This window comes from Clinocottus analis, unplaced genomic scaffold (assembly GCF_023055335.1).
Source record: "Clinocottus analis isolate CAN_PGR_092001 unplaced genomic scaffold, fCliAna1.0.p SCAF_11, whole genome shotgun sequence".
Lineage (NCBI taxonomy): Eukaryota > Metazoa > Chordata > Actinopteri > Perciformes > Cottidae > Clinocottus > Clinocottus analis.
Window position 1 is genome coordinate 9,524,016 of NW_027175832.1, and position 21,691 is coordinate 9,545,706.

Sequence of the window (21,691 nt, forward strand, 5' to 3'; positions counted from 1 at the left end):
AATCACGACCACGACTTCTCTCGTCTCCTCACAGCGCTCGTCGTAGCTTTATGGCTTTTTAAAACGTCAGTGTGGATTGCAGTTACTTAAAATTCAGGATGAACACTGACAGAAACATCTACATGGCATCATCCCGCTCACACACAAACACACTTGGCACAAATTCCCTCCACTGGGATGTTCACAATGGTTTTTAAAAACACCACTTGCACCATAATGAGTCAGAACAAATATTGCCCATGGCACCCGTAATTAGGAGCACCGCCACACACGCACAAAATCATAGTTACACACTAAAATAGAAAATAAAAAAGCACAGCCCCCTTTCTGGTAATGCAAGTTACGCAATGTAGTAGATGCTTCTTGAAGCGATTAGATGGAACAAGCACGCTGTCCACACGCCTGTATTTGTGGTTAGGAAAGCTACCGGGAACGCTCAAATGTTGCAGTAGTGTCAGCAGTCAGAACCCATGTATTCATGACCCCCGGAACACAACATAGGCACAGATAGAAGTCTGTTTGTGGCTTTTGGGGTTTGGGAGAAATGTGCTCAAAGGCCGTCATGTGTCACTCGGCTACAAAGAACACAATGTATTCAGCGGACACCAGCACAGCGGCAAGGAATTTCGATCACCGCAAAGGCTGGCACAACGTTTTAAGCGGCTTGAGAAAAATGTGATTCCATGTAAAAGATTCAAAACATTTTATAGTCCCGGTAAGAAAGAAACGCAGTTGGTTGAGATGCAGGCATGGTGTACAGCATCATAACTGTACGAGACACTAGGGGAATGTTAGTGGGACAGAAATGAATCCATGCTGTTGACCTACTTGAGCACCTCTCGTGTTCCTCTTTGTCTCTGAGCTCTACGGAGTGTAAGGCCCGCTCCCAACACGTCTGCTCTTAACGGGCCCGATGCCTCGGCCTGTGGCGTTAGTGGCTTCCTTAAGAACCGCCAACAACTTCACGATCTACACTGCGCTTTCTTGAGTCCAAGTTGTGTCGGCCCCCCAAGTAACAATTTTCTCACGGTCAAAAACACACTCTGGTTCTGGGAAGAACACCAATGGCAGAGTCCACCGGTAGACAAAGTTGGTCTGCAAGGGCCCCAAACAGCTATAGATGTATTATGATCTTTAGGGAGGAAAATTATTGAATTGTGTTACTTTTCCAACTCTATGTACTCGAAAGTATAACTTTTATACTATACTTTTGGGGGCCTAAAGGTTAAGGGACACGTCCAAGTCACAGTTCCTCGAAACATCAGTGACACGTAACGGAGGTAATTTCCAATTTGGTGCATTAGTTTCTTGCCTTGATCTAACCACAGCGGTTATAAAGTAAAGCATGGATTTAATTAGCAGAGGTATTTAGCCAGCATTAACGTTATTGGTTGCATAAGGTAGTATGGCAAACTACGAGTGTAGTTTTGAATGAAGAATAGTTCAGTTTTAAAGTTAGTGTATCCAGCAACATAATAGAGTGTGAAACTTGAGCAGTCATTAAGTCCCAGTCCGCTGATTGCAGACGGCAAGCTTCATTCCTGTGTCCTTGAAGCCACGCCCCCACTGCTATTCAGAGCAATGTTCGCTTGTTTATTAAAAATGTATTAAAATGGGACTTTTTTTCATGTCAAAATGGTACCAACTTGGTACATGAGTCAAATAGACCTCAAAGCAGTTATGCTTTAGGGCGGGTTTACTGTGATTGACAGGGCGCTGCCACTACCACAGACGTATATGACGTCTCTACGTCACTCCGCATTCCAAATATTGTAACTTTCGATCACCGGTTGCAAAAAAAACCAAGATGGCGACAGGCAAAACCCAGAACTCAAGGCTTCAAAACGGCGGTCTACAAACCAACGTGTGATGTCACAACAACTATGTCCAGTTGTGACATTACTCAAGGTTGTGATGTCAGTTACGTGTGGGTGACTTCATGACTCTTTAATTGATGTTGATATTTCAGCATGTCACAGAAACATTTCAGTGGTTTTCTCAAGAAAAATGAGACGTTAAACCACCCACAAGTGAAACGATTGTCGTTTCCTGCTCGTGGGCCCAGGGAACTCACTGTCAGCAACTCACTGACGAGTCTCCGTCGGTGGCCGCTGAAAAACTGACCAACAAATCCAACCAAAAACCTTTCCTCCCTCTGCCTCTCCCCCCTTTCTCAGGGGACAGCGACAGGTTGGTGTGTCTGGAAGACGGCTTGTGGTCTTTCCCAGAGGCCTACTGCAAGATAGAGTGTCCTGAGGTTCCCGACATACCCGCCGCCAAGCTGTTGACAGCAGACTGCGTGGCCTCGGGGCACGACGTCGGCGCTGTCTGCCGTTACAAATGCAGCCCGGGCTTCTATGTGATAGGGAGTCTCAAGAAGAAGACGCCGAGGTCAGTGTTTTCGGGACGGAGAGTAGCGCTACGGCAGCTTGTGTCTGGAGGGGCGTTATACTAGCATCACTCGTAAAAATAATGAATACATTTGTTTTGTATTAATAGCAGTGTGTGGCATCTTAAATCATCCATGCTAGAGCTGCATAATCTCATCTTTTGTTTCTTTCCAGTGGGTTCTATATGATTGACACCTTGAATTATCATATAGATGGATTCTTTTTTTCTTTTTCGGGCATATCAATTTTTTTTTATGTAAAAGGATGTACAGACGTTTTTTAAAACACTAAAAGAAGAATGGATCATGCTGTTGGTTGCGCAATGCCTTTTAAATGCTACTACGCCTGTGGAGACAGCAGACCAAAGCAAACAGATTTCTAACACGCATGCCTTCCTGCAATAATGGAGGAAAATCCTTCTTTTGATTTATTTTACAAGACTCTCGTTACGCAATGCTCGATGAAATTAGGTTATTAGATTTAGGTATTTTATGCAATGATGTAACGATGCATCACATGAACACCCAAACCTCAATGTGTTTATATATAATATTTATATATATATATAAAATAACAATATGGTCCAACACCTGCAACACTATGCTCGGTTTCGCTCACATTCAGGTCCAGTAAACATGTACTGCTGTGTCATTACTTAGCCAATTGTGTTTGTTTTGGGGTAACTGCTCATTACTGAACACAGTTCACATGTTGTTAATGAGACGAGGGGGTCCTAACAGGAGGAGACACAGCCTCTGGGCTGAGTTTAATATCCTGCTGTCGATGGAGCTCTTGTGTATAACACACATTGTCCTCGCTGCCTTGAATCGCCGTAAAATGCAGTATATCAAATATCTAACGAGATGACTTTTACTCTCATATGAGGCAGTATAATTTTTTTCTTTTTTTTTTATAGTTTTGTACACGCAAAATTTCCACCCAATAAGGTGGAAAACCATCTTATGTAAAGATCCATTTGCAGCTGGGTATCTTTTAATGAGTTACTCTTTCTCAAACGTGCAAACATTTTAATAACCCCCGATGCTTTATTAGTCCAACATGTGAAAGTGAACAGCAGCAGCTTTTAAAGAGCTTTAAACAGGACTGTTACTCTCACCTTTGACACCATGTACTCCCCCCCCCCCGCCCTCCTCCCAACACACACAAACTACATTTACCACACCGGAGATCTCCCCCCACCCCCTGTAGGACTGCACTGAGCGGGAGTAATGAGTGCATACGGTTCATGAGGGATTTTGTTGTTGTTATTGTAAACCTCAGTGTTTCTGTATGAGTGTATGATACTACACAAGAGGCTTTCAGCCACCATGTTACATTTATTTGTTCTAAACTCATCTGTCAGGTCAATTATGTCTGTGAAACATCCTCTGGGCCAAATGTAAAGCATAAATAACCAAGAATTGAGCATGAACTGTAATTTTGGCCCAATTATTGCTCACGTCACAAAAAAAAAAGAGAAAGTAACTCCTTGAATGTAATTCAAACTGCTGTTGTGTAAGTTTAGAATTTTCGATTCCTCTGAGACTCACTCTTCTGCGCCTGCTGTCTTTAGGAAGTACTTCAGGTTGGAGTGCCTGGGTGGGGGGCAGTGGGAGGAGACTAACTGCGAGCCGATATCCTGCCCGGCTCCACCTGATGTATTCCAGGGCATGTACACCTGCACCAACGGCCTGCACTACGACACCGTCTGCACCCTGCAGTGCCCAGATGCCACAGAAGATGTAAGGGGCCGATCACACAAGACGTAACTTTTTAAAGGGCAGCCGCTTAAAAAACGCGTTGACAAAAACGCGTTGACAAAAACGCGCCCGTCATTTTTTTTAAAAAATGCGCTGGGCGTTTTTTTAAAAAGGCCGAGTGTGACAGTGACTTCGCGCAGTGCGCTTAGGAGTTGAGATTATTTTAACTTTTAAACGCGCTGAAAAAATGCTAAAACAAATGCTAGAAAAACGCGCTGCGCAGCGATGAAAAAGCGCACATGAAAGGCACGCCGTACCACAGTGAATCAATGGTTTTGCTAGAGACGCGTTTTTTAGAGTCGCGTCTGGTGTGATCGGCCCTTTCAACAGCTGTCCAGTTTTTTTCAAATGTTTGGTCACATCATTATCAAAAGTCGAGTTTTGATCAGATGGACAGGGTGAAAAGCTTGAGTCTTCTGAATTGGATGCACGGTGACGATGCAAAAAAACAAAACATCTTGCGATGGGATCACACAAAGCGCACCGGGGCCATCTTGGCTTTCTGCAACCAGTGAACGGAAGTGACCATGTTTGGAATGAGGAGCAGTGACGTAGAGATGCCACATCAGCAACTTGTCAATCCCAGTAAGCCCCGTCCTAAAGTATACTTTGGTTTATGTTTTAGTTGATTCAAAATGGAGCATTATTTACTGAATAAACATCATGCCATATTGAAGAAAACTTTAAACTAGAGATGAAGACATAAACTCATGTTTACAATGTTTACTGAGAGAATAAATCAAGAGAGAATTAGAGTCATTTTCTCATAGACTTCTATACAACCAGACTCCTTTTTGCAACCGAAGAGTCGCCCCCTGTTGGTCAGGAAAGAGAAGTTTAAGACACTTCCACATCAGAGACTCAATGACACAGCTGTAAAGCTTCATGACTGCATCCTAAACGGTTGCGAAGCTGTCGCAATGACAAAAGCCGTCCACAGACAGAAGTATAAAAACCCGGCAAAACCCCCTCGATGTTAGTTCTTGCTCCAGTAGGTCTCTGCAGAACCACATTTCAGGTTGTTGTGAGCAGTTTCATCAAGGAACTGTTTTCTTTCCACCGCATCACTGACATTGCAGCTCAGACCAGACGGACGCCATCAATATAGCGCCAACTTGCTCAACTGCGCCAAGTGCCATCTAGTTCTATTATATTGGAGAAAAGGCAGACAATCTCTTTGCCCAATACCTGGCAACTACAAAATTATGGTTGGAGGTAATAGCTGTCTGCGAGGACCAATGGATTTTAGTATCTGTATTTGTCTCCAGAGGGAGATCCGCTGCACTAAGGTGGGGGACTGGACCGCCGAGTTCACCATGTGCTCCAAGCTCCAGGGATTGTGCTCGCCTCCTGCCGATCTCAACTCTGTCGAGTACAGCTGCGACCAGGGGATGGATGTCGGTGAGTGTAACCTTCTTTGTCAGGGATGAGAGTGCAATCCATCAAAAATAAACAGCCCTGATTATACTCTCTCACTTTTCTTAAACAAAATAAAGACAAGCGCAGGAGGTCTGAATAGACTGAATAGAAAAAGCAACCACGGAGGAAGAGCATCTTTTTAACACTTGTATGCGATACACTTGTATAGTATGCTTGTTATCCCTCTTGTCACACTAGTTTCCGGTTTTTCTTTTAATTTTCTTTTCTTTTTCAAACTCATGAAAATGATGCTTGTTCAAATAGATCGGGATCATTTTTTTGACCATCTCTCAAACCAGCAGACTCAGTCTCGCCTTTAACGTGAAGCTTGGTTTATTGCCTTCTAAGATTAAAATATGAAATAGTCAGCAAAAGGTTTCTTCTCCCAACTGAAAAATGGAGAGTATACATAAAGTATGACAGGGTGAAAAACTGCCCCCCAGACACCACACAGTGATACATTTGTAACTGTCCAATCACAGCACAGGCTATTTCTTGATTGTTGATATTGTGTTTTTTTTAAATTCTATTGTTAAAATTCTAAATTTGGGCACAGAGAGGTGTATTTCTCGTCTTCTCATGTACTGAACTAACTTAAATAAGAGTAATAGGGCTGGGCACGTTAATGCGTTAAAAATGCGTTGACACAGAAATCCATTAACGCCAACAAGTATTTGAACATGCATTAACTCATTGGTATGGACACTACAGCCTGACAGCCATACTCTGGGGGTTTTAAGACGGTTTTAATATGGTAACAGTTGTCCTTTAGGGACAATTTGCAATTGAAAAAAAGTAATAAATCACAATACAACACACTACTCAATATAGCGTAATACTCAATGTATCGCAGTAACGTGATAATATTGCAGTATCATGATAATATCGTATCAGGACTGAAGTATTGTGATAATATTGTATCGGGACTGAAGTATTGTGATAATATCATATATGGACTTAAGTATAGTGATAATATCAAGACTTAAGTATTGTTATAATATCGTGTCTTTCGACCTTTGGTGATTCCACCCCGAGAAGAAACATGTTAGCCAGTTGGACAAAATATTCATTGATGTTATATTTCTGCCAATGGATCCCCTTAAACGCTGCACATTGTACCTGTTTGTTGAACTTTCTATAACATCATGGCACTACACAGAGGACAGCAGACAAATGTCTTTGTCAAGCTATAGTTGAAATACTTCAACGTATTATTAGACCATTATTAAATTGTCCTGAAAAACAACTGCTAGACTCACAGCAAACAACACACACGCATGCACGCACACAGATAATAAAAGCCCTATCATAGTAATGGTAGCCAAAGGTCAAGACCACAGGCGACTGTGTGGTCTCAAGTAATGTGGTTGTCTTTTTCCTCAATGTTTGGACATGAATAAATTCAACAGATGTTAATGGAGGTTAGAGGTAAGTGTTATTTTATTTATTCTTTCTTCCTTTTTTCAAACTCTTCCTTGCAGGTGCTGTTTGCTACCCAACATGCATTGTAGCTGTAGACATGGATCTGCATGACCCAGGGGTTCTGCCCAATGGTACTACAGTCGACTCTTTGAAGCACTGGATGCTGCCCACCAAAGTCCAGGTGAGACGTCTGAGGAGGGGAAGTCACCGCGGTTTGGTTTGTCTCCGGTGATTCTGTTGGACTTCACTTTAGTTCTAGTCTGTTCTAAACAAATACAAAAATAATAATAACAATAACATTTTTGTTTTATGTGTCCAGTCCACACAACATGATTGGTTGATGCCTTTTTTCTTGGTGCCAAAGCTCAGAAAATCAACTTAGTTCCAGGGAAAGAAATGACGTTGCTTTTTTACTCCGTAATATTATCTTTTTGGTATTTATGATAATATTAACAGTTCAAACCAAACAAATTTACATGCAAATGAATCGCATAAAATAAACGTCCCCGGTGTGTAAACCTTTAGTCATCTTAGCTTAGCTCATTAACACATTAGCATGGTTCATTAGCTCACATTAGGTTACGCAAAGTAACGCAACCCCAATCTGCAGTTTGAAACGCTGGCTTTCTGTTCAACAAATAGTTGTGACCAAGCTCAACTTTGAGATTACTCTTGTGTCTTTACTTAAGTACTTCCGCCACACAAACACATCAAACTCTTTTCACAAGCCGAGCAGCTTTGGATGCGTGGATGACTTTTCCTTAAAAATGATGTCCATCCCACCCCTTTCTAAATACCTTTTGGAGGATTCTTCATGGACATTGTTTTTGAGGAAACATCAGATCCTTGTAATTTTGGCATGACCGTTGCATTGCAGAAGCTCTGAATTCAAAAGATGTACTGTTGGCTGCAGTTTTTCAATACGGTTTTCACAGAGTCAGTAATAGAGAAAAAATACATTCTTGTCACTTTATATTCAAAAACTGGTATTTAATATATGCTTCAAATCAATTTGATCCAACTCAATGAAACATAGGCGTAGAGGAAAGAGCGCCGTATAGATCAGCTTGCACCTGTTGCTGTTTCGCGTTGCACGACGCAGCACACTGTGGTGAGAAATGAGACCGCCCCATTGGCTTACTTAATAACAATGTAGCGTTCGGAAACTCTTGGCTGGCTTTCGTAAAACGCTCATTGTTTTTCTCTCTCGCTGCCATGACAAACAGCGTGGAGTCCCTTCTGACACAAAAACAACCATCAGAATGAATAATGCATCCAAACATCTGGTGGTCTGAACAACAGCATGGAGTGCACTGAGCTACTGCTGCAGACTGACTGAAGCCAAGTTCATTTCAGTTGAAGACAAAGACAACTCATTTGGGGGGGGGGGACGACGTAGAAAAACAACAAACATTCGCTGCTATGCATGTTTGCAATGTTACCTTCATAATTAATACCTTACATATCTCACCTCTTGGGCTTATTTTCCAACGTTGAGAAACGAGCGTAAAGGTGCGACACCAATGAAAAGGACGACACAGAGGGGTTTGTGCTTTGTTAGTTTAGAGCTAATGGTGTGTTAAAAGACAGTTTTGCGTGATTTAAACTCCATGTACCTTAACACCGGTCACATTGGAAATGAATTATTACCACGTTGATATTTCAAACGAAGCAAAAGTGGAGAAGAAAAAAAGAAATGTGTCCCACAAATGGACCGTAAAATCGGTCAATAGGTTGAGATCATTTCCAGCTTTTTTCTTATAGAGATTAATGATTATCCTTATTTGGACTCAGGTCATGTCCTTTCAAGGGCCACATGGTTCGACCCCACTAAGGAAAGTTGCAGTGGAAATTGTAAGGGTTTAAAATGTTTTTATATAAGACCTTTTCCAGTAGAAGTAATGCTTTTTGAATCTCCAAGAAGCCAACTTCTTGAAGTGGACACATTTTGCAACAATTGTAGTAAAACAAACTAAAAAACTCTCAAATTTAAAAGTCTCTTTGAGTAACCAAGAATGCTTTAAGATCTATACAATTGCAGCCGAGATTTCATCACAATAAGTGTAAATGTGTTTCATATCAGATGTTTGACAGAATCATTGGCAAGATAGTATCTTTTGAAAAAAATACGCAAAATTGGGAAAAAAAATGTATTCCCGGCTGCACCGGCTAACCACACACTATCACACAACCGAATCCCACTTGTGTGTATGCGAGAGTGTGTTTGTTATCATTCAAATGCTTTTGAATTACTGGAAATCACAGGCAGATAGACGAGAGTAAAGGTTCCAGTTGACGTCAAGCCTTTCAGGAAAACACACATCTCTCACACACGCAGTGTATACAAGTCACAGCGAACTCGTAGGAATGTCAAGTCTTGGGTTCTGAGTTGGAGGGCTGTTGTTTGGCCTTTTTTAAGGTGGGTCGTGTTACCCAATATCATATCTCAGGAATCGCTTCTACGTTAATGCTGTTGCAAAGACTGCTCAAGTTTTGCCTGACTTTTTGGGTGGTCAGCCAGCCAGCTAGTCTGCCCTTGCCAAGGTCAAATACTTGGACGAGGGTCTGGTTACTTACGCCATATCTCTGGCACTGCCTCCTGGTTTCAAGGAATTGTGTTATCTCGAATCTCAGACTCAGGTCTCCCCGCGCTGTGTCGGGCTGCACAGGAAATCGCAGGGGAAGGATCCACTTTCTCTGTCCATGTTTGTTAGTCAATCAGCTATCTGCTAACCACCTTGTAAATTCCTGGGGTCAAATAAATGGCAGAGGATCAGAACCTCAATGAGCAACTTTGAGTTTGGCATCTACTATATGTCCGTGACAACGGTACAATATCTGCAAGTCTGCAATCAGAATGAGAGCAAGAGGAATTTTTGTTCATGTTTTTTATGACTTTTCAGGGTAAGGCAAGTCAAGTGCTAGCAGATCAATGGCAAATAAAGGTACCATTATAGTTTAGAGATAATAAACTATAAGTTCCCACAGAATTTGTGTTTTTGTTGATCTCCCTGACCTTTTTTCTGCTGTTGTATAGTGAATATTTCACAAAAATTAAATCAAGAATCCCATAAAATTTCCAGAAGGCATTTATTCTCTCCAGAAGATGAACATTGATGACACTCTATGAGCTCTTTCATTTTCCATTTGGCCAAAATGCCAACCTTTTAGACATTTTTTTATAACAATCCAACAGAAGTATTAATTAAATTTCCTTTTAGCAATTTCATACCCCCAACGATCCTAACTAGCCTCCTTAGGTTTGAGCCACTCCAACATTTCCCTAAATTAAAAATATACACAGAGTAGGATTTGGTGAACGATCTCACTGCAAGGCCCGTTAGAAGCTGTTCTGTAGGCATTGTTGTGTTAAAAGTTGAGTTTGAGAATATTTTTTTTAACGTGGCAAAACAATCTCACCAAAAGATCCAACTCAAATAATGTATGACTTAAAAAGTATACAAAAACAAGTCATACTGTCAGTTCATGCACCAGAATAAGAGGGAACATGTATGTTTTCTGTCTCCTGTTAATCTTCCCTTGTAAAACTCACTCCATTAGTTGGTTGCCATCATTGTCCAACTGTGGGTACTTCATAAATTTCTTCAATGATTCTTTCTGAACACCACTTGAGAGCCTGAGGGACTGAGTGTGATATTATTTCCATGACAAACACAATGGTTATCCATGTCCTAAGACTGCATTGCTCAATTGTTCTTCTTGCACGCTTTGTTTTCCAGAGCATAGTCTGCACAGGGATGATGAAGTGGTACCCCGACCCTCAACACATCCATTGCATCCAGTCATGTGAGGTAAAAGTCAGACAGCCGAGCAGCCGTACACCAGATACAGAAGTACATGCGAATACTTTCCATCCAGATGTCTCAACAAATGCCTTTGGAATTGTAAAATGAGTGAATGGCTATTTTAGTCTTGACTGATACTGTATCTGGCAACGGACTATGTATTTGCTGCAGCTTAGAGTACCTGAGTTAAGATGTATTGTGATGTTTTTAGTGCGACGAGCTGAGGCTTAGAAACGGATCTGAACTGGACTGCCTGGTGGAAATGGGCCATATCTGAGCACCAAGGGGGCTTTGGGAATATGTTGTTTGGTTGCGGTTGCTTAACCAACCGGTGCTGTTTACCCAAACATTACTGCAGGTGAAAGTATAATTTGGTTCTTACGTACCATGTCTGCTATGTCCTCATGTGTGCTTGCTTTCAAAGCCTTCGAGGTCAGGGAGATCTCAGTTATTTATTAAGGAGTACTTAATCCTTAAAACAATTACACCATTTCTGGGCATCAGCACATTCAATTTAGTTTCTTAGCCAGACTTCTCCAATAATATCAAACATGAAGCAAAACATGCTGTGTCCTTGCTATCATCGTTCCTCAAGATACCAGAGTCAGTGTGCAATGTGCTTTACATTTCTTGGTGACAAATTTATATTCTCACACGTTTTACAAGAATCCCTTTCGAATATGTCCAAAGAACCTTCTTTTCTTTTTCTTTTTTGAAGGGGAACCTTCCTTTGCCAAATGTTGTTACAGAGCTTCCAAACCTAATGGTTTATCTGATAAAAGAAAATATATGAATCACAGCATTATGTTTCATTCAGATGAATCATTCAGGCTGAGACGAGAAGTTTACATATTTTGCCTTTGTTCAAACACTTTGCGCTGGAACTCTAATTGTTTTACAAAAGGAGCCGGATAAAGTTTCCTGTTTTCCTGACAAGGTAACAGCACCCAATTTCTTGTGAAACTACATGTATTTTCAAGGAAATTTAATTATACTTGTATTGGAAACAATCGCTGGATACTTTTAATAGTAGAGTTGAATTGTTTAGTTTTATATGTTTGACTGAGACAGTCAAACGAAAAGTCACAATAAGTCAATATTAGACAAAACAAAAGTACTGTTTGCTGGTAACTGATTTAAAATAAAAATAACTGATTTTTTTTCTTGTTGATCAAACGAGCAACGCACCAATAGATATCCACATTTAATTTTTGCCCTGTTTTTGAGAGCCCCAATAAATCAACAATATAGTTCAGTATATGGTCCATCCAACACCTAAAAAAACGGTCCTATTTCCACCCAGATAATTTGCTAAGGATATTTATGGTATATATAGATGATTTGTTACAAATCTGTTAAGGTTCTCATTTTTGTTACATTGTATGCATTTGATCAGGTTAGTTTTGGTTTCATATTGCAACTAATTGCAAATAAGTAGTATTTGTGACATAACTACATCCTGTCGTCATCACCTGTATAAGCTGCATCTCCCCATACTGGCAACTTGTTTTGGAGAAGGTTCTTCTGTTGTTGACGTGTTGTCAATGCTCGGCCATCATACTACTTCAAAAGAGATTGGACAGGAGACAGTGCTTCAAAAGCCACCTCATCGTAACACCACGTATTGCACAACTTGCGACTTTTGGGATTGTGCAAAGTCATCACATTTTCATGTGCTGTTGTTTGTATCATAAATCAGTTAATTAAAAGTTAGTTGCAATTAAAAGTCCATTGCTACTTCGTAATATTATAGCATAGCACGGTAAAGCATTTTAAAATCAAAAACCCAGATATTCTTTATTTGGCATCCATCCGTTGGGTTCAGAACTACTGGAACTACTGATGGAACACATAAACTGTTGATGTCTCACGGTATTAAAATATTCCTTATACCTGCCAGCACTACATTTTCCCCTTCCACCTTCCCGTGAATGTTTCTCGGCAAAACAGTTGCTTCTGACCCGCTCCTGCATGACAACACTGTAAATTATACCAGACCACATGTGCTGCATAGTGCACCATGCCAGATCTCATCCAGATGCCATTGCTCCCAATCGTTCTCTTACTCTGCCTCTCTTTCCATTCTTTCTCCTAAGTGTAAAAGTCAACTCAGGCACCTCATTAGCACAGAGGCCCCCATACAACCCCCTATCTGAGACTGTCCTGTTCTACTTTAAGACCTGATAAAGAGATATTGTGAAAGACCAAAAGTGTCTTTCTCAGAATGTTCTCCGCGTGATTAATATGTTCGCTGGACCAATAAGGAGAAATAATTTGATAAGGGTATATAACGGGCAGCCAATTAAACGCATCGACTCATGCATCACTTAATATGAGGCATTTTGGCAAAGAGGACAAACTATTGAAACCATTTGGTTGGTGGACGCTGTGTTAATCCCCTTGATCACATCAGGAAACACTGTGGAGTAGTTTCCCAGTTTGAAAAAAGTAACAATGAGTTCCACATTTATTATGAGGGATAGTTGTGTTTGTATCCCAATAGTTCTACATGAGAACAGATAAACACCAATAAACATGGCTGATTGAAGCTCGGACACTGGCTCAAACAGGCTGAAGGTTTGCTGTTTGCTTTAGATGGGAGATCAGGATTGAAATTAGCTGAAAACTAAATGGACCAACAGTGAACTGAACAATCTATCAACACCTGAAACAACACCTGAAAACCTCCAAGACTACTGTGCTTTTCTATACATGGCTCTGTTTCTTCTGAAACACATACTTGTTTAATTGAAGACAATCCCAACCAAAGCAAACTAATCAAATGAGTCTCTGTGGACTAAGGGCTGCCAGAAGAGTAGATATTGTTTGTTCAGACAACAGACAATTGTTGGATAGCAGAATGATTAGATTTATATGTTACATTTACAGTAAGTGGTCCAAATAGAGTAGAAAATACAAGCCTCTCCACAGAACAATCATTCGGGAGAAGCCTTCTTGGCTTTCTGAATACAAAGCTTGCCATCTAAGAACGGATTCTTGATCAACTTAGATGGAAATATGTGACTGATTGTGCCCCAATATACAATGGAAATTTCAGATTTATACTAAGATGTAGCTTGCCTCTCTAGCTATAAAGTTTTTGGACAGCACATGTTTTATTTTACAATGATTAACCATTGAGTGAATTCCTCCAAAGCTCACCATCCAATCCAGTCTCAGTAACTCCAATTTATAGTGGCCAAGCCAAAGGTACATTGCCCGAGCCATATCTTCCAGTCCCGCTGTGTTCAAGGCCCGTTCTGGAAATATTGTTCTGGATCTAACCTGGGGCCTCGCTTAAATCTTCCAGTTGGAATTGTCTTATATATCTCCCTTGTGAGTTACTCAGAACGTAACCACTGGGACAATGTGCCAACTCCACTCTGAGTTGCCCCTGAAAACCAAGTTATATGGGGCTAACTGGTAGTCCAGTACCATCAACCCATGTTCTCACCACATTGGTTAGCAATTACTCATATCCATGGTTATAACAGACCTGACTCTGCACCCAGCTGGCTGCATGCATTCCACTGGGAGGATGAGACAAGGACATACGGTCAGCCAAATTCTTGGAAAATGTGGTAGAGGTGGTGATTCCATAAAAAGGGGGTTTAGGTGACCTGGTGTCACGTTTTAATATAGAAGTACAAGAAGCGCATATTGGCAGAAAAGATTGCAATGGGATGGAAGCCAACATTGCAACTTCTTGCTGTGCACCAAACGGTTCGATCCAAAGTCTGACCAAAACTGAAAGGAAGTACAACCATTCAATAATCTGGTTTTTACAACCAGAAGGCTATTTGCTCAAAACTGTGCTCCCCAGAGCTTGTCCTGAGACTCTGTCTTCAGTCAAATGCTTCAGCCATACATTACAAAATAATCTACATAAAATAAAACGCATATTTCACCGATTACCATGGTTCTAATAGTCTATGACACATTCATGGTTCAGAAACATGAAAATAGATGTTTTAATGTTCATGACTGCATAAACTGTTTTTTTTTTACGGCACACGTGTTAACGTTAATAACAGTATTATCCTGCTTCCACTTAGTGACACAAAACCTTTCATTCTGAGCAGAATCAAATAGCTAATGATTTACTATTTACTATGGCCTATATCACATAATGCCAAGCACATTACGGTGGATGTGTCCGACAATTCCCCAGACCCAAACTATAACTACCGTCAACACACACAGACACACACACCCAGACCTCCCTTGAACTCCCTGAACTATCAAAAGACAAAACACTCTCGAGTCAGAAGAAAAAAAGGCCAAACCTCTCACTCCTCCAAACTGTTTTCAGAAGGTTCGGGGCAAAAGGGCCGAACAGCGTGAAGGAAATTGAGATGATAGAATGTCTGCTCTTAAAAGATTGATTGAGTTACTTGGTAGGAAGGAAAAAAAGAAGAATATATTGCTGCTTGACATATCTGTGTTTTATAATGTTCTGATAAAGAGCTTTCCTGGTGCTGATGACAGCACATGATCCCCGAGAACCAGCCAATGCCAAAAGGTGGAATATTGATGTGAGCGAGGTGTTGTTGGCTGCTGCTGCTCTCTTTTACGCTGATTTAAAAGGGAGTTACTGTATCATGGTAATACACAAACCAGTTGACCTTTTAATTGCCCATTAGGGGAATAAAGTACGCAGCCAACTCTGGCTGGTTCGGTATTCTTCACGGGTCAGTGTATTTCTGTTGAGAATAAGATATATGCCTCCTGGAAGGGAATGTACATAATAATTAACCTCAAGTGGGCAAAGCGGTGTGTCTGCTAATTTTAATAGTCATCAAGGAAAAGATGTGTATGGGAACTGGAGATCAAACCCCACAACAAAGCTGAATTCTGGAAATATGAGAGATGCAAAGACAACTGACAGCAGTCCGCATTTTGCACGACTCTCCGAGACCATGAAGGTAATTCAAAGATTTACACACCTGTGGTGATTTGGGTGAGGCATCTGGTGCAATCGCTGGTAAAGTATTCACTCAGAAACGGAACGATTAAATAGATTTATTAATGCCATGGCAGTTTAGCTAGGAAAGGCATGGGGATTCGTCGAGTAGGGAGTTCTTTGAAATCTTCTCAGCAGCTGCTCTCTCTCCCAGGTCGGCTCTCTGCAGGTTAGGTCGAGCCCCAAGTCTTTGAAAAGACTCCATCAGAACGTCGGAGAAAGCCAAAAGTATCTTTGGCACTCAGCACTTATTTTCATTCTGCTGGCACTTCAGGGAAGCCCTCAAGGTTTTGCCGAAAACATTAAGAAAAAGGTTTTCATCATGACGTGTTTGAGATCCTATGTAACTTAAATTCCACACATTTGCGTGCCACTGCAGAGTTTCTCCAGAAGGACTCCCACATTGGCCAAAGTATACTTTAAAAAACAGTTAGAGGTATTCTAAGTAAGGTGAAGCATACCTGTCCGTCTATCGGACCTTGTTTAAATAAAAGGTCAGCTCAATGACACGGAAAAGTAAACCTCTCTTTGCTTAATTACACTGAATGCATCTTTGTCTGATTGTTTATCCCGAAGTGCCAAAAGAAACAGTTTTCCCTCCATGTCTTCGAAAAGCCTCCTGAAGTGAAGGCCAATTCTGCTGTGCAAGTAGGTCTCGAGTCATTTACCAGGGCGCTCCATCTGATGTTTCGATCACCTGGGGTAAAAGGGACACTCGGACTTTAAACAAATGCTACGCCACCATCCAAGTGATTAACATAGCATACGTCGCCACAAATACATTATTGGCAGCCCCATATACCCTTCATACTCTAGCTTTCAGTTGTTTCTGCATTGTTCACGAAGTTCGGCCAACACCAATCTCTGAACCCATCGTCGATTTATCGGACAACCATTTAGCCTCCAGAATGCAACCAAAGCCCTGAACTCGTTCACCCCGGGGTGCTTCGGCCTCACGTCTGCAGCAAAGGCTGAGTTAATGTGTCCTGTGAGGGCCTTTGCTAAATGAATCATCGGCCTGCTCGTGAACTGAGTCAAAGGCCTATCTTCATATAGTTCATTAGACAGAAGTTGCCCTCGCTAATTGGCTGCTGTGTAAGCTTTGTCAGGGCAAATGAATAACTTGGATTATGCTGCATGAGTGTTTATTTAGACCAGTTTCATGGACATTTGCTTCAAACAACATCAATGTGTTTGACAAATCTTTTTCTGGGAAGAGGTTTGAGTCTGTTTTCTTCTTTTTTGGCCTTCTTGGCCCTCCATGGGAATGATTATAACAGGGGGACCAATAACACTGTTCTTTGTTTGTCACTTGTCTTCAGCCTTTTGGAGGGGACGGCTGGTGCGACACCATCAACAACCGGGCCTACTGCCAGTATGATGGAGGGGACTGCTGCCCATCGACACTCTCCACCAGAAAGGTATACAAACGGACATTCCCAGCGCAACGCTTCACGCCCGCCGCATTTACGGCAGGAAGAGAAACGTTGGGTTTTCGTCACTTCCTTCGCATCTGTTTTTGTTTCAAAAAATAGCGACACATTTTGTCAGGTAGGAAACAACTTCACAGTTTCCGTCTGCTTTTGTTTAAAAGGTGTCCGAGCGCCGCACGGCTGGCTCCAGCTCCCGCATCTTGCAATGGAGATGGAGCTTAGAGGCCGGGAGCTGGACTCAAAGCCAGATTCTTCCTGTTTACTGTAGTAGAAAGCTGTCTCTCTTGGCAGCGGCGTCGCGCCGCCACGCAGGAGACTTCCACTAAGCAAGCAAACACAAATCCCTGCTACTTTCCCCTCTCTTCTGTTAACGACTGCTCCTATTTAGTCTGTCTCATCTTTACTTAAAACAACAGAGGAGACTTGAGCTCTCCAGCTTTTCCACTCAAATGGTAAATAGGCTGCTTTTCACCACCGCTGCTGCCGGACGCCTTCTCGCGTTAAGCGCTCCGTTGCAGAGGGACCGGGTCGGGGGTTCAGGACGTCAGAACCCTTGCCAGGATCCAGACGTTTGAATCCGCCCACTCCATCCAGTCAAATTCCATCTGACACTAGAACACACTTAATATACCTGATGGGCTGTTCTCCTAATGCACTGAAACAGTATCAGCCCACCGCATCGTGTTACTCATTCAAAGCATCTCAAGTGGTGATGAGAATTGTTTGTGTTGGTGAAATCGGCCCGCTGTGCCACTGCTTTATCAAATGGAAAGAACAAACAAACCTAAACAAGTGAATCAGTTTGACAGATACCTCGCGTATCTCCGTGTTCATCCGTCCTCGCACACGCTCCCTTGGCGGCGGATCGCTCGGGCTCGCCACAAATGCAAATGCATCACATTACATTAATTGCTCTCAGTGATTTCTGTGTATGTTGGGTGGCTGAGAGGAATGGTATGAATAATAATGAGCAAGCCCCGGGGTCGGGCTCGCGGTGGAAACCAGGCCACTCATTCCCCTCAACTGCTTCTACATAAACACCTCTTTTTTCTTCTTTTTCCTCCCTGTTTTTCTGTGCTTTCACGAGAACTTCTCTCCCATGTGGACACTTGGGAAGTACCCCCCTCCCCGCTCCCCCTTTCGCTATACCCTATTTGGCTACTGTACAGCCACATATTCACGACACTCATTCACGGAGGGCCTTGCCTATTAATTCCTACCGCCTACAGTTGGCCAGTTCCTCGGCTGTCTCCTTTATGTGCGCGGCACGCCATGACTCACTCGCAGCTCCTCCGTAGATGAGAAGAGAGTTCAGGGAGTCTGTAGCTGCCATCAGAATAAATGAACTGCCACAATGCCACTAACTGCTCTTTCACAGGGAGGTAGGGGGTATAGGGGCGGGTGCAGCGAGAGGTGTCAGTCTGTGGTCTAGTCGGCCACTGTTCACTTGGCGAGAGAGTCAAGTTAACCGCCGTAGAGAGGCGGCTTCCTGCAGAGTGACGCCGTAAACTGAACTCCGTTTCCCATGAGGCTCGTCTGGCGCAGGCGTGTGTTGGGCTTGACAGGTTGACCGGCAACACGTACTTTACAATAAAAAAAAGTTTGCTTCAGTTTTAGTACGTATTAACCTTATTCTGCAAGTAACATGGCCATAGATCTCCTTTAAATACTTGAATCAATATTCATATCTATTTGCGTCTTTCGGGGCCCAGCTGGGGCCTTTTTATGGAGCGCAGGTGGTATTGGGGATGATAAGGGAAAAGTGAGAGAGGATTCAGGTGGGTTTGGCTTGTGGCTAACAGGGCCGAGACTCCAGAGGAGAAGATGGGGGCTGCCACTCCATCTATGGAAACACACGCTCCCGTTTTGATTTGTTCAGTCTGTGAATTTGTTGAAGTCTGTGTGCGAGTCCAACAGACGGCCCAAGGTACTAAAGCAACAACGAGCGAACAAAAGGAAAAACAAAGAGGACGTGCTTGTTTGAAGCTTTTACGTGGATCTTTGTTTTGATCGATGGCGAGGCCTGGACTCCACACTTTGAGAGGGTTTCTCGTTGCATGAAATGCGCTCATGAATGTGCAGCAAACAGCAGGGAGGCGACGACTGCAGCCAAAGACTTTGCTTTGGTTCCTGTAGGTGAGGCAAAATCCCTCTCTCTCTCCCTCTCTCTCTCTCTCTCTCCATCTCTCTCTCTCTCTCAGCAAAAGCGATCCCGATCAGCCGCTGCCTCGCCTCGCAGTCGTGTCTTTATTTGTCTCTCTCGCTTCCCTCCCTCTCTTTTTCCTCTGCCCCGATCGCCCTTCTCGTTCCTTCCCTCCGGGAGTGAATGTTTACATTTCTTGCAACAGACTGCTTCGCGGGGCACCAGAGTTTATTTTGCAACCTGTGGTGATGGCTCGCTTCCTAGAGGAGAGCTGGCAGCCGCCCGTTGTTGATTCTTAACATGTGTTCATCCGCTCACCTCCGCCGCTCTCCCCCCCCACCCCCCTCCCAGAAGACCCTCAAGGTTTTCTCGCCACTCAGAGGCCAGGTTGAACCATTTGACATCATGCGCTTTATCGGCCTCCGGGGGGCTGTTGGAGTTCTCTTTGAAACTTTGAGGAAACACAACAAGTCCACTAAGACCGACGCTCGGGTTACTAAGCGGCGCTTTACCTTTCAGCGCAAAACACTGTGGACGGCGTCCGCCAGCCGCCGGGGTCAGTTTCGAGCAAATGTAATTCTCTTTGTCTTTTTTTTTTCCTTTGGTACAGTTGAAACGTTACAGCTCTGTGGGGAAGAACTCCTGAACCAGTGACGCTGCTCTCACTGAAAGCCCTGATGTAATATTTCCTCTCACCCCGCTGCTATCCATCCTTCTCTATGAGGCTTTTCTTCCACCTACTCGCACTAGAGTAGGCCATACATATAAATAATATATATTTATATGCAGACGGTTTGATTGGATCCCTCCAGACATCTTTTACAGGGAAACTGACTGAATGTTGTGCTTGTTTGCTGACAGGTCATTCAGTTTGGGGCGGACTGCAACCAGGACGAGTGCACTTGCCGTGATCCGGACGCCGAGGAGAATAAGAGCAGAGCCAAGGACTCTGGAGAAGGAGGAGGAATGCAATAGGATGGAGGCATGAAAGAGGCTGAACTTGTGTTAAACAGAGTCAAACCACAGACTACACACCACAACACACAAACAACAAAAATATTACATTTTTCGCATTTGCAATGCGTAGAAAAACGCCATTGAAGTCAGACTTCACACAGTCATTTTGTTTTATCCTAAGCGATCTTGCTGTTTAATGGCACCACACCTGAGTCACCGGATTCCACAGGTGAACGTATCCTTTTCTTTCACCTGTGTAGAAGATTCTGTTTTTAAAAGGAGAGGAAACACCAACACGTAGGGATGAACAGAACTGTACAGACCTTCCAATAAGGGCTACTGCGACTACCGGTGTTCATCGAGCAGAAACTTTAGCATTCCATGGAAGTATTCCAAAGTACCACCGGAAAAGTCTCGTCTGATGGCTGTTGAAAACCAAATGAGGACTTGTCAAATCTAAGTCTAGTGAGCAAAGGAGACAAGTCGCCTGAACACTGAAAAACCAAAATCAACCAAAAAAACATAATCTCTACCATCTCATTACGGACCAAAAACAAATATTTCCATCATCAGATCCTTTAAGAATATAAAAGGATCCATACCTGTAAAGACTAACATGTAGAGACTAATATATTTGGCTCACCTAACATCTCTTAACAGATCACAGTAGTAGGCAACACTCTATTTATACCACAATCTTCCCAAACACGTATTTTTCTGTATGTTCACGGCATTCACGTTAACATTTTTTGTAAATTGCAAACTATAACTTCCTCGTCGAAACGGGAAGAATCGGTCAAATGTACTGTCAGAATTAGTATGGATTTCCACTGGAACAAAGACACAAATGAAATTGTCGGAGTCAGAAAATGAGTGTTAAACGTCGAGATAAACCAAAAATGAAGTTTAAAAAAACACAGACTTGAAACTTGTCTCCTGATGCATGTCTGTATGTCAGCTTCTGGTTATCGTTAACCAGAAACTAAGAAGTACCACATGTTGTATCTCTCAAGAAAACAAGAAAAAAAAGAAGTGTAATCAACATATTTTACAGTACTTTATACTCTATATGAAAATAAATTGCAACTTTATATCGACCTTATAAAGTCTTGATTGACTGATTCATTAACAAAGGACTTGTATTTTGTTTGGTTTCTCTGCATGTACTTCTATATTAAAATGCTACTGTGAAATTTGTCTGACATGCACACACACAGACGCACACAGTTTGGCCTGATGCCTTTTGTTTAGATCAAATAATTGAAAAAAATAAACTGTTTCATACAATCACACCGATATTTGATATTTGCATCTCAGTGATATATCTGCAGTGATAAAAACTCGCTCAGCTTTAGATTTAAAACAAATTCTAAAGATGCCATGTGTTGCATTTTTCGG

General features: G+C 42.3%; 1 protein-coding gene across 1 annotated transcript in view; it reads left to right on the forward strand.

Moving 5' to 3' along the window:
* Positions 1–21,422, forward strand: part of pappa2 (pappalysin 2) — a 65,667-nt gene extending 44,245 nt beyond the window's left edge. The window contains exons 21-27 of the mRNA XM_068571600.1: positions 2,178–2,391; positions 3,964–4,132; positions 5,419–5,551; positions 7,051–7,172; positions 10,732–10,803; positions 17,083–17,181; positions 20,198–21,422. Of these exons, the coding sequence (XP_068427701.1) occupies positions 2,178–2,391; positions 3,964–4,132; positions 5,419–5,551; positions 7,051–7,172; positions 10,732–10,803; positions 17,083–17,181; positions 20,198–20,311 (923 nt within the window). The 3' untranslated portion in view covers positions 20,312–21,422. The remainder of the gene's footprint in view (positions 1–2,177; positions 2,392–3,963; positions 4,133–5,418; positions 5,552–7,050; positions 7,173–10,731; positions 10,804–17,082; positions 17,182–20,197) is intronic.
* Positions 21,423–21,691: the final 269 nt, after the last annotated feature.